The sequence below is a fragment of the Phascolarctos cinereus genome, unplaced genomic scaffold (genome assembly GCF_003287225.1).
Source record: "Phascolarctos cinereus isolate Bilbo 61053 unplaced genomic scaffold, phaCin_HiC Scaffold_3;HRSCAF=262, whole genome shotgun sequence".
Lineage (NCBI taxonomy): Eukaryota > Metazoa > Chordata > Mammalia > Diprotodontia > Phascolarctidae > Phascolarctos > Phascolarctos cinereus.
In genome coordinates, this window is record NW_027555736.1 from 186,503,803 (window position 1) to 186,516,574 (window position 12,772).

The 12,772-nt window shown below is 44.0% G+C and overlaps 1 protein-coding gene across 1 annotated transcript in view; it reads left to right on the forward strand.

The window, feature by feature from the left end:
• The first annotated feature begins 652 nt into the window (after positions 1-652).
• MAPKBP1 (mitogen-activated protein kinase binding protein 1) overlaps positions 653-12,772 on the forward strand; it is an 87,696-nt gene continuing 75,576 nt past the window's right edge. The window contains 2 exon segments of the mRNA XM_078151353.1: positions 653-824; positions 1,331-1,546. Of these exon segments, the coding sequence (XP_078007479.1) occupies positions 1,430-1,546 (117 nt within the window). The 5' untranslated portion in view covers positions 653-824; positions 1,331-1,429.

Here is a 12,772-nt window from a genome sequence, read left to right on the forward strand (position 1 = left end):
TTTTAAATCTCAAGGACAAGGCTGCAGCCCGGACACGTGGGGTGCAAAATTCCTCCGTTACCACTAAGACTGACCTTACTACATTGATAGCAAGTCTCCTTCCAGCTCCCCTCCCCCTCAACCCAGAAGTCAAGGACCCTACGACCCCTCCCTTTGACAACTGGACTGCCAGTTTCAGCTTATTCCGCGCCTAGGGATCAGTTCTGCCCCTCCACGCGCTGCATTCTTCGCGGGTGGTGGGATGAAGAAAGGAGGGGTTTGCTTTCAAGGTGCATCCTACGTGTGAGCGAACTGTGACCTCAGTGCCCAGCAGGGCGTAGATAGTGTATCTTTCCGTTTATTGTTCAAATCCCAGACTTATCTACTTTCTAGGCCTCCGTTTCTCTCCTTATAAAATAAGAGAATATGCCCAGATGGACTTTTAAGGTCCTTTCCCACTCTTAAATTCTCTGATATAAGACTCGCCAGGAACGGTTTATTCACATCGCTCCCAGGGTCCAGTCTCTCTCCTGCTCTGCCCTTTCAAGCCTGGTTTCTTCTCAAACTCCGCCTCCTCAACTCCTCCTCCTTCCCGCCAGGAGAAGACCGCGCCTCTCCCATGTGGCCCCGCCCCCACGCTGGCTCCTCCCCTCCCTGGTGGCCCCGCCCCGTCCCGGCGGCCAGCCCCCTCCCCCGGGGAAGGAGTCGCGGCCGCGGCCGCCGTTCGCGTTTTGAGCCGTCCCTGCCGCCATAGCTGCCTGTAGCCGCAGTTGCGGCGAAGCTGGAGTTGTGAGCGCGATGCCGGAGGGACCTACGAACGGGACGGTCTCCGGCTCTTGGGGCTGGTGAGGCGGGGCCCTGGAGTGGGGGTGTGTGTGGGGGCCGCTGACTGGAGGCCGGGGATTCTGGAGAAGCCTGGGGAGAGGGGGCGGAGAAGGGGCAGGACCGGGTCGGGGGGGGGTGGGCGGTGTGGAAACTGAAGACCGAGGTGAGAGCGGCCAGAGCTGGGACCGGGATCTCCGGGCTGTGGCGTCCGGCTCCGCCGCCCCCACCCCTCAGCTCCGCGCCCCCCTCGCCCCACCCCCTACAGCGCGTTGCCATGGGAACATTAGAGGGAATCACCCCGGGCTCCCGCCGGGCCGGTGTCACCCGCTCCCTTCCCTGTCGCACGGATGGATGGGTGGGCCTGACGTCTTGTTCCCCCCCACTCGCAGTGTAGGGGCTTCTCCCCTTCCCCTCCCCATCTTCGTTCCTGGCAGTGTTAGCAGCCCACGGGGGCCGGGGGTGTAGCGTAGTAAGAACCGCAGAGCCAGGCCGGCCCGGGCTGATGTAATGACCCCCGCCCATCTAGGTCGGTGCTGGGGCGGATCGGAAGACCCCACGGAATGAGGAGCTCGTGCCGAGGCCGGGGATCCGCCTGAGCCCCTGCGCCTTTTGGGGATCCCTCACCATGATGTCTGTGGAAGGCTCCACCATAACCAGCCGGATCAAGAACCTGCTCAGGTCCCCATCCATAAAACTGCGCAGGAGCAAGGCTGGTGGCCGGAGGGAGGACATCAGCACCAAGGTGAGGTTTGGTTCAGTTTCTGGAGCAAGGAAGAAGAGCATGGGGGGGCGGGGGGGGGGGATGAGGCTGTGAGACAGGGTCAGAACAGATAAGTGGGAGTAAACTCCCTGATTTCCAGTCAGAGCCTCGCTACAGATTGACTCTGCTTGGGTAAGCTACTTGTCCTGTTGTGACTCAGTTTCCCTTCCTGGGAGGGCATAGTGGTAGCTTGTGTGCCTTTTTAGAAACTGAGCTGTGACTAATGCTGAGTCCTCCCTGAGGGCTGCTGATGAGCAGGTGAGAATTCGTAGCAGCAGGAAGAGGATTATGAAAACATTTAGCCTGGGGGTTTGGCTTGTATTTCAGGTGCTCTTCTTGGTAACATCCTCAGAGCTCAAGGCAAATTTATTTATGGTAAAGCATGAACAAAACTGGTCAGCTTTATTAGTTCTGAACAAAAGGAAAATATTCAGGGGTCTGCCTGGCCTGGGCTGGCATAATAGGGTTGATGCCTATCAGAAACTGGATGTAGCCCCTTGCTACCTACCAGCAAAGTGTAGTAATTACTTCACTTCAAAGCTTGGAGGAGGGCAGTTCCTGAATGGGCAACATCTCTGACTGCAAAAGGATCCTAGGAGTTAAGCCTTCAAGTTAGTCCTTTCCAGTTCTTCCCTCTGTTTTCCTTTTGTTTTGAGTTCTGGTTCATGTGCTGGACACATTTGCTGGACTCCACGATTCTGGGAATGCCAAAGTCGAATGAAGTTTGGTCCCCGAGGGAAACCACAGCTTCAGTTGCACAGGATCAGATGAGGTTTTTGTGTCTTATTAGGCCTGTAAACACAACAGCTCTGTGAGGTAGAGGACTGCCACAGGGAGAGGCGTTTTGAGACAGCTACATTTTATTGCTTTGCCTGCATCTCTTCATTGGGTGAGCAAACCTGGCAGCCAGTGATTTAGTGCTCTACTATCCAGTGTGGTAGAGTTTTAAGAGAGCTCTGTTCAGATCCCTGTGCCTCAGGAGAACCTTACTTGGACTTAGTCGGTGGGTAAACAGCCTTTCTGTGTATTCTAGCAAAGAAACTGCCCTGGATTGAAACTGACCCCAAGTTTCCATGCTGCTGTAGTTTTGGGATTTGTGGCCCTTCAGTGCAGTTTGCTGTAGTCAGTAGAAATATAGATTTGATCCTCACTGACTCTACTTTGTAGGACCTTTGACTAAATCACTTAACCTTCCTTAAGCCTCAGTATCCATATCTGTAAATTGAAGGGCTTGGACTAGTGGCCTCTGAGGTCTCCTCTAGCTGTATGGTCCTATGATCTTGTTTGCTTACTTGTTTAGATTGGATTTTTGTGAATGTTGGGTTATCCTCAGAAATGCTGGTGTAGATCTGTGGTAGGTAGCTTGGAAATGATCAACATCTATAAATGTGTCCCTACCCTGTATGTGATGGCTGATAATGGTGGAATTTGGAGGACTTTATAAAGGGACGTTTGTCAGGAAGTAGTGTGATGCTGGTTTCATTTTTGCCCTAGAAGTTAGGAAGCTCTGTGCAAACTGAAGCTTTCTGCTTCAGGGAGGAGAATTTAATACAGATCTTGGAAACCTACATTTCAAAACAGGAATCTTATTGTAGCTTTCCCTAAGCTAGAGCTGTGTAATGATGGAAAGACTTTAGTAAAGTTTTGTACCTTTGACCAGAAAGGGTGAGGCCATGTTCTAAGTAAGCAGGGATTCTAGGAGAGGTCTTTAGTGTCTAAAAGAATAGTAGCTGCTTTTATGTGATTGTATTACAAAAGATTAGGGTCCACCAGCTGGTTTGAGGATGAAAAGCAGCCTTTTAGCTCAGGCAGTGCTTAAGACTTTTTAAAAAATTTGACTAGGAACCCCATATTTATTTTGGGAGTCTCATGATTATCCAAACAGCTTCTGAAATCCTGGAGCTTGTGACCTGTCCTGATAGCTAGTGGTATTAGGTGTTAATGGTGACTGACTGCTGGGGGAACTCTAGTGGTGCTTGTGGGATTAGTTCTGAAATGGAATTTAAAGATGGGAATAGTGGGCCCCTATAATATCATCTTTTCAGGGTGAGAAGGAATATACTGTCCACATGTTGCTTCCCTGGTAAGTCAGTGACAATAGCTATTTTGTAGCATTGCATAGGTCAGCCCAAGTGGGATTTTAAATGGTTTTGAAATAAATGCTGAAGGAGACTATTCTCTACTTCCTATGCTTATCTGCACACTAGAGAAACAGTCAGCCCACTGACAGGTGAAAATTGGTGAGTGAACAAAAGAGCCAGTGTGATATAGATTTATCTCCTGTTGGATTTATCCAGCCTCTTGCAGAATCTGGGGGGTGTACTTTATCTGAAGCTTGAATGTAATATTCAACTTTGGAAGCAGATCCAACCGGGGAATCTTTTCTCTGGTCCCTGGCCCCACCTAAATACAGAGAATTCAACATATGAGAGAATAAATATTGCCACGTGCTTCTGAGTTTTCTTTGATAGGAAAGCTGAGATGCCAAGCAATGGCTCTACTCTGGAGAAACCTGTGTGGGTCCTGTAAAAGCTTCTGAAAGCTGAAAAGTCTTCACAGTTTCAGAGTTGGTGTTATAATATGGATTAGAACTGAAGACTTTGATGTTCTTAGTTAAGTTGTCAGTGTAGCTAATTGGGCTCAGTCAGAGTATTAGTGCCTACCCAGGGGTGGGGAACTTGTGTCCTTGGGGCCACATTTGGCCTTCTAGGCTGCAGGTTCCCCACCCCTGGACACTGCATGTTTTGCACTGGAAGGTGTTACAAAAGGAATAGAAGATCTAGCAGCCCCATCCTCAGAGCTTCCAGGTTAGTCAGGAAGACAAGATACACGGGAGAAAGATTATAAAAGTGTTCTTCAGATGTATTAGTTGTATCAGTTAATGGAAATGAGTACAGGGTTGGAAGAATACTAAGGAAAATGGAAGCTAGGTAGTATTAAACATAGCAAGCTTCTTCAAGGAGAATAAGTTTTGAAAAAGATTATGTGGAGATGAAGGACATTGGTTGATAAAAGTGGGGAGGGCATTCCAGGAAAAAAGGAAGCCATGTACAGAACAGAGATGAAAACAGACGAGTTTTATGGGTAGGGGATAACAAGATTAACTTGGGAAGAAGGAAGTATCTTTGTAGGAGAATAATGGAAAAATGAAGTTGTTGAAATTGTGGGGAGGAATTAAGGGGTGATTGAATAGAGGGCCCTTCTAGACTCTTCGCCAAGGTGGAGCATTTAAATTTTATTCAGTAGGGTAGGGATGGGAAACCTTCCTTTTAGTAACCCTTGATAACAGTTTATGGCATGTTAGTATAAACTTTGCATACATATCTAGACAAATAGAAACTGGAATTTTGATTTTTATTATTGTGCATATAATTACATAGGCTGCTGGCCTGAAGGGAACTTTTTTTGTAATTACTTTTGGCTCTCTAGTGAAAAAAAGGTTTCCTACCCCTGCAGTAGGGAATTAGGGACAATGGATCATGGCCATTTGTATGATATAATAAAAATGATGTTTGAGGGAAGGAAGATGGTTAGAAAACTTTTTTTTCCACTTACTAATCCAGGTGTAAAATGACTAGGATTTGCTGTAGAGTGCTAACTGTAAAAATGGAAAGAAAGGATCTAAGAAGCATTCCAGAGAAAGATCTACACACTTTCATGTGGTTTGGATGTGGGAGTCAAAGTGGAGGTGAAGAATCAGAAACTTTATTCAAGAATGTGAACCAAGAGGGCCTAGGTGCTGCTGTGTAGCTATTACTGGTCATCAAAGAATGGGGTAAGGACATTTGTGGAGGGTGGAAGATGATGAGCTCATTTTGGGGTATAATGAGTTTCAGGTATCTTTAGAACATTCACTTGAACAAGTTTATTGAATGTCTGTTATGTTCAGGTTGTTGTGTTAGGCACTGTGGAGTATACAGAGAAGAGCAATGTGTAAAAAAATACTATTAATCTGGCTTAGGTTAAATGCTATCCCTCCTGGAGATAGGAAAATTAAGTAATATCCCCTGACCTTAGAATCTTGTTACCAAACTTCACCTTTTCATTACGTATTACTTTTCCCAGAGTTATAGGGTGGTATTTAAACCTAGTCACATCTTCAAGGTTTTGAGAGTTTCATAGAAAAGAAAGGTTGAAATACCTTTAGGTTATTATTGATTATTTGATGCTTACAACTCCTTTTTGTTTGTTTGTTTTTTGCTTTTTGGTGAGACAATCGGGGTTAAGTGACTTGCCCGTGGTCACACAGCTAGTTATTGGGAAGTGTCTGAGGCCGGATTTGAACTCTGGTCCTCCTGACTCCACAGCTGGAGCTCTGTCCACTGTGCCACCTAGCTGCCCCTGCTTATAACTCTTAATGAGACTATGGAATCTTACTGCTCTGTGGTGATAGAAACTTTCTAATCTTCAAAGCCCTTGTCAACTTCCTGAGGGCTGGGTTCTGCTTGTTACTGGTTTATCACGTGGGTCCATAGTTGGAGTTTCCTTAGTGGGTCTTCCTAGTAAGAATCCTTCTCTTTTGGAGTATCTATATCAAAGTTGTGTCATCTCTGAGGCATCAGAATGATACTGTATAAAATTCTAGAGTTTGCAAAGCGCTTTATGTACATGATCTCATTTAAGCCTTATACCAACCCAGAAGGTAGATACTTTAGGTACTGTTAACCCCTTAGGTACTATTAACCCCTGTAAAATGAAGATCATAGATTTAGAGCTTCATTTTACAGACAAAGAGGGATTAAGTGACTTGACTGATCACACAGCTAATCAGTGTTAGTGATGAAATTTAAACTCGGGTGTTCTGACTTCACATCCAGTACTGTTCACTACATCACGATGTGACTGTTGGCATTTGTCCTACAGGATGTGATTGTAACTACTCTGGAAAACCCCTATGACAGCGATAGGTCTTGAAGCAACAGTTCTTAACCTTTTTTGTGTTGTGAACCCCTTTGACAGTCTGTTGAAGCCTCAAAACCCCTTCTCTGAGGCAGCTAGGAGGTGCAGTGGATAGAGTGCTGGGCCTGGAGTCTGGAATACCTGAGTTCAAATCCAGCTACCCAGGGCAAGCCACTTAACCTCTGTCTGCCTTAATTTTGTCAGCCATAAAATGAGGATTATTAAGTACATACCTCACAGGGTTGTTGTGAGGTTCAAATAAAATAATATTTGTGAAGTGCTTAACACAGTTCCTGACATTTAGTAGAAGCTTAATCAATGCTTATTCCTTTCCCCCTTCCCCTCTAAACTAAAGGTTAGTGAAAATAAAGATGTAATATTTCCCCCACACACATTCACAGACCCTCTGAAATGTATCAGCAGACCCCCCAGTTAAGAACTCTTGGTCTAGAGGATGTGATGGTCATTTGAGTTTGAATGACCTAGATTCAGATCTAGCACTAGGAGACTTAATAATTCAGCAAAAGCTTCCTGGGGGATAGGAATAATGAACTCTGCAATAATTCCTTTGGTCAGGTTCAGTTATCACTGTGCTGATTCAGGCAGTGCTCTGCTACCCAATTCCCTTGGGACTCAGAGGAACTGGTAGTTTTCTGTGTCTACCACTGAGGACCCATTCCCGTGCCTTTTTACTCTGTTGAGTAGAACAGGGAACAAAGTTGAGACCCCTGTTGTTAGCGGCTTTGACTCTGAATTTCTTCTGTATGTGACCTTGGACAAGCCCTTTCTGAATTTGTTTCTCGTCTCTAAATATATATTTACTTTACTAGGTCAGTGAAAAAAATCCAACATTTACTTGTAGAATGTTTTAACCTCTTCAGAACAAATGTTATGAAATGGAAATTGTTTCTTGGCCTTTTAATTAACGTCTTGATTAGCCTTTAGAATGAATCTCTGCAGAGTGGAGAGGCTCCTTTTCTTCCATTAGGACTTAATACCTTTTCCTCTGCTACCTAAAATAGCACAGGCATGTAGAGTCACAAATTGGCTTATAAACCCTTCCCTGGTCTGCTGGCTTCTATCATACCAGGAATTAACAGCATTGCTCTTTTCCAAATTTCCCACTGTAAATTAGGACAAATGCTAGGGGTCATTTTGTGTCAGTTTTGTTTCCTATTGAGAGATTTCTGATATCTTTGGGGACTACGATATTTCTGTCTCCCATTAGTTACCTACATCTGCACACTCATGAAAACGCCCCTCCTAGTCCAAAACTAGACTTGTTACTGTTACCTTTGTTTGGAAAACTGCTGTAGGCCTGAAATTCAGGACTTGTGTTAATTCAAAACCTTCCAAGGGATCCTATCTTTCTATCTGTCCATAGAAGACATCTTGGTTTCACTTCGTGTTCAGACAGTTATCAAGACAGAAAACAATGAAATGCTATCAGTGTGTGTTGTGAATTACATTTGCTCTGTACCACTTGCCCTATGCCCTGTTTCTCCAGGTGCCATAATCTGTTACTTGGCATTTCTAGACTCTTTGTCTTCTTCCATAATAACACGGTTCTTAGCATCTTGGATGTGGGATCATCTTTTTGGAAGTTTGCATTCGCATTTGAATCTGCATTCGGACTTCAGCTGCCAGATTAACGTGCCTTTTCATGAACTTGTTGATGTGGTGATTCTTTCCACTGAGGCATATTATAACCTTTCTACAATTTAGACCAGGGGTGGGGAACCTGCAGCCTCAAGGCCACATGTGGCCCTGTAGGTCCTCAAGTGTGGCCCTTTGACTGAATCCAAACTTCACAGAACAAAGCCCCTTAATGAAAAGATTTGTTCCGAAAAACTTGGACTCAATGAAAAGGCCACACCCAAGGACCTAGAAGGCCACATGTGTCCTCAAGGCTGCAGGTTCCCCACGGGTGGCCCTGAATTTAGACTTTAAGAGTTAAGGTATGAGAAAAATTTGTCCCTTGGCAATCAATCTGCTGGTAACACCTACCACATTTAGGTAAACTAGTCTACAGATTACAGATATAAGGTCTGTCATTGGACTTGTACTCATCCTTTTCACCTTTGTAGGGACCTGCCAGAACTTGTGTTCTACTAACATAGCCCCAAATCAGAATACTGTTATGTTTCAGAGTAGGATATTAGGGGAAGATTTGAGAAATATGCATATTATTTCTCATTCCAACCCTATCCTTCTCACTTCTCCCTCTTAGAAAAGTGGTGAATGTGTGAAATAGGATCTTGTGTGGGTCCATAGGGACTGGTATTTTCATATGTTCAGATTTTCCAAGTTTTGGTTTACTTCTTGCCAGTGACTGTATCGGCAAGGTCTTCATTACTGGTATTGGCCACAATATTTTCCCCTGGTATTGAAGGACATTTAAAGAATGCACTTGGGGTAATCACTAAGTTCTTGCCACCATCTAAGCAATAAATTCTATCCCTTCCATTTCAGAGAGAACTTCTGTAGTTCTTTCTTTCCCTTTCAGTTCCTGTAGAGAAGAGAATTCTCTAACCTTCAGTTATTGTATTTGCCCTGATAATCCTTATCTTCACCACCAAGGCTGGAGTGAAGTTGAATATTTTGTTATTTGTCTCCCTTGTTCCTTTCATTTCTACTGAAATCCTTCACTTGAATGATCCAACCATTTTGGAGAGCAATTTGTAACTATGCCCCAACGGCTATAAAAATGTGCATGCCCTTTGACCCAGCAGTACCACTTCTAGGGCTGTATCCTAAAGAGATCATACAAATGGGAAAAGGACCCACATGTACAAAAATATTTATAGTAGCTCTTTCTGTGGTGGCAAAGAATTGGAAACTGCGGGGATGCCCCTCAATTGGTGAATGGCTAAACAGGTTGTGATATATGAATGTAATGGAATACTACTGTGCTATAAGAAATGATGAGCAGACAGACTTCAGAAAATCCTGGAAAGACTTGTGTGGACTGATGCTGAGTGAAGTGAACAGAACCAGGAGAATGTTGTGCACAGTAACAGCCATGTTGTGCAATGACTAACTTCAACTAGTTAGACTTAGCCCTTCTCAGCAATGCAAGGATCTAAGACATCTCCACATCCAGAGAAAGAACTATGGAGTTTCAATGTAGATTGAAGCATACTATTTGCTATTTTTTTTTCTTCTGTTTTGTTCTGTTTCCTCTTTCTGGTGGTTCCTCCTATTGGTTCTAATTCTTCCTTACAACATCACTAATGTGAAAATATGTTTAATAGAAATGTATATGTATAGCCTATATCAGATTATATGCCATCTTGGGGAGGATGGTGGGAGGGAAAGGGAGAAAAATTTAAAACTCAGAAGCTTATGGAAGTGAATGTTGATAAATCAAAATAAATTAATTTTTTTAAAAAAGATAAAAAAAAGAAATCCTTCACTTGAAGATCTTAGAGTGATCTTTCATGGTGCTTTATGACCAAGTTCTGGTCTTACAGTCTTCTTTCTTAGAAATTTTGGCATACATATTTGATACTGAAGGCTCCTATGTGCTTGTAGATTTGAATATCAAACAATAAACAAGTATTTATTTATCAGGCACTATGCTAAATACTCAGGATACAGAGAAAGGCAAAATCACAAAAACAGTTCCTGCCTTCAAGGAGCTTACATTCTAATGAGGGAAATAACATGTAAGTAAATAGGTACATGCACAAATATGTACAGAGTAAGAGGAAGGTAGCCTTGGAGAGGAAGGCGTAAATGGCTTAGGAGACTGCAGAAGAGGGCATTTGAGCTAGGTGTTAAAAGGAAGCCAAGGCTGTGAAGGGGTGGAGTTGAGAAAGGGAGTGTTTCAGGCAGGCAGAGATAGCCAGTGCACAAGGATGGAAAAGAGAGCCAAAGGGTTCAAGGAACAGCAAGTAGACCAATGTCACTAGATTGTAGAGTTCATGGAGGAGAGAAAGATTTGAAAGCAGATCAAAAGGTAGGAAGGACTTCAAATAGAGGCTTCATATTTGATCCTGGAAGTAGTAAAGAACCATTGGGTTTCATTCAGCAGGGGGGGTAACGTGGTCAGACCTGTGCTTTAGGAAAAGAATTACTTGATACAAGTTCCCTAGACTACCTAATTTCCTTCCATCTGGCTATCTTAAATGCCCTGGCCAGGTTCCCAGTTCTCCTCAGTGAGGTCTGAATTTCTAGGGACCCAGATGGCCATATTGGAATTACTGTCACTTTTTGGAGAATAGGAGTCTACATGGGCGTACCTCAGTGTTCTGGATCACAAATTATCTAGGTTACAGGGTGTATGTGCATGTGAATGGTAGGAGGCAGTGCAGTGAGAATAAGAATTTTGCTGTATGGGATAAGGGGAAGAAAAGGTTAGCTGTGGTCTTTTCCTTATACCTAGACTTTACCTAGTGTTTCATTTGTGATTTTCAGTGTGCTTTATGTATTATTTATATGTGAGTGTTACTTACCTGTGAGACAGAGCTCCATTAAGCAGGAATTGATTTAACCTTTTTTTTTTAATCTCCCCTAGTGCCCATCATAATGTTTTGCATGTAATAGGAGCACAATAAATTTACATTGAATGAATTGATTTAATAAGTTGCAGACTTATGTGTGGAGGTCATGGTACTGATCACCAGAACAGCTGATATTGCTCGATTCCCTAATCTCTCTTTGGTGAAGAGAATGCAATTTCTGGTTCTGCTATCCTGTTGACAAACTGGATTTGAAGAACCCAGGCAGCTCCTTGACTAATCTACTTTCCCTTTTTCCTGTTATTACCCCTTAAAAGATGATTTTTGCTAGTTTTAAAAAATTTAATGTTTTTTCCAATTACTTGTAAAAACAATTTTAACATTTTTTTTTCAAATTTTGAGTTCTAAATTCTCTCCCTCCCCCCCATAGAGAAGGCAAGCAATTTGACAAAGGTTATACATGTGTAGTCATGCAGAACACACTTCCATGTAAGTCATACTATGAAAGAAAACACAGACCAAAAAAAAAAAACCAAACCAAGAAAAATAAAGAAAAAGTATCTTTGATTTGTTTATTAGTTTTAAAAACTTTTAAAGCAATTATCCACTCTTCATTTCCCTCTCCAACAAGTTCTCCACCCCCCAACTCCTTGTCTTCCTAGTTAATACCCCCGTATCTAGTCCTGTGCAGCCTGCTAGGGTCTTTGTGGAGTGTGGGCACTTGAGACCCATGCTAACATAGTGCAGCTGTGTGATTTCCAGCTGACCATAAACTACAACCAGTTGCTGTTTCCCTGTCCTAAGAACAGGGACAGAAGTCATAGTTGGTGTGTATCCTGATAATTGTGAACTCTGCTGTCCCTCAGTAGCCAGGTTGGAAGTGAAGCACCCACCCCTGTCAGGGCTGCTCTGCCCTTCTTCTCTGGGCCTCTCCTACCTTCCGTCCTTCTCGGTTTTTGTTTGTACCCAAGAAAGAGCACAGAGCTTCCATTTTAATTCCTGTGAGACATAAATTGTGTCCAAACAGCAGATATTTTCCATAATGGAAACTGGAGCTGAAGTGTCTCATGCCAAGGGTGATCTGAGTGTTGATTGTTGGGGTTTTAGGGAGTAGGAAAAGGAGCATAAACTACATCGCCTACCTCCTTGTCCTTTGGGTTGCTTATGTGCTCTTTGCCTCATCAGACTTGTAGTTTGGGTTTCGTTTGTCATGGCTCCAATAAGCAGAGAAGGCACTATAGGGGTGGTGATAGGATTTTCCCTGTCCTCCCTAGGGAGCAGTCCTACCAAATAATGAGGAGGGCAGCCCCCCTAAGCCAGGCTGAGCCTCAAGGTATGCCAGACCCAGGAAGGTTGGGAGGTGCTACAGGGTGTCCCACCTAGTGTAGAGGTAAGCATGAAAGAAGCCAGTGTGATTAGCCTATCTAGACTAGGACCTATTCTCATCTTCTCCTCAGTGGTCTCGTTGGGCCTCTGAAGTCTTAATGTCAGCTATTTCTTTAAGACTTTCCTGGTAGCTGCTGGCTTTGGAGCTTGGACTTGGGACTGAACTAGCTCCTCTTCCAGGCATGTCCCTGGTAATAAGACTGGGAGAAGTTGAGCTCTGAAACTGCAGCTTCAGGTTGCTCCTACTGTGCAGAAGTTTGTCTTTGCTCCAGCTTCAGCCAGGAAAAAGGCTGTTGGGCCTGCTGACTCCTTTTGCTATTGCTTGGGTATGGGAAGGGAGCTTGGAGAGGAAGGGCTATGTTCTGCCTCCAGAGCCATGACAGTGGTGGCTGGGCACAAGGCCTTTTTCTCAGATGCCTTTGGAAGGGTTTTCAGTGGGATCATAAGCTACCTTTCTCCT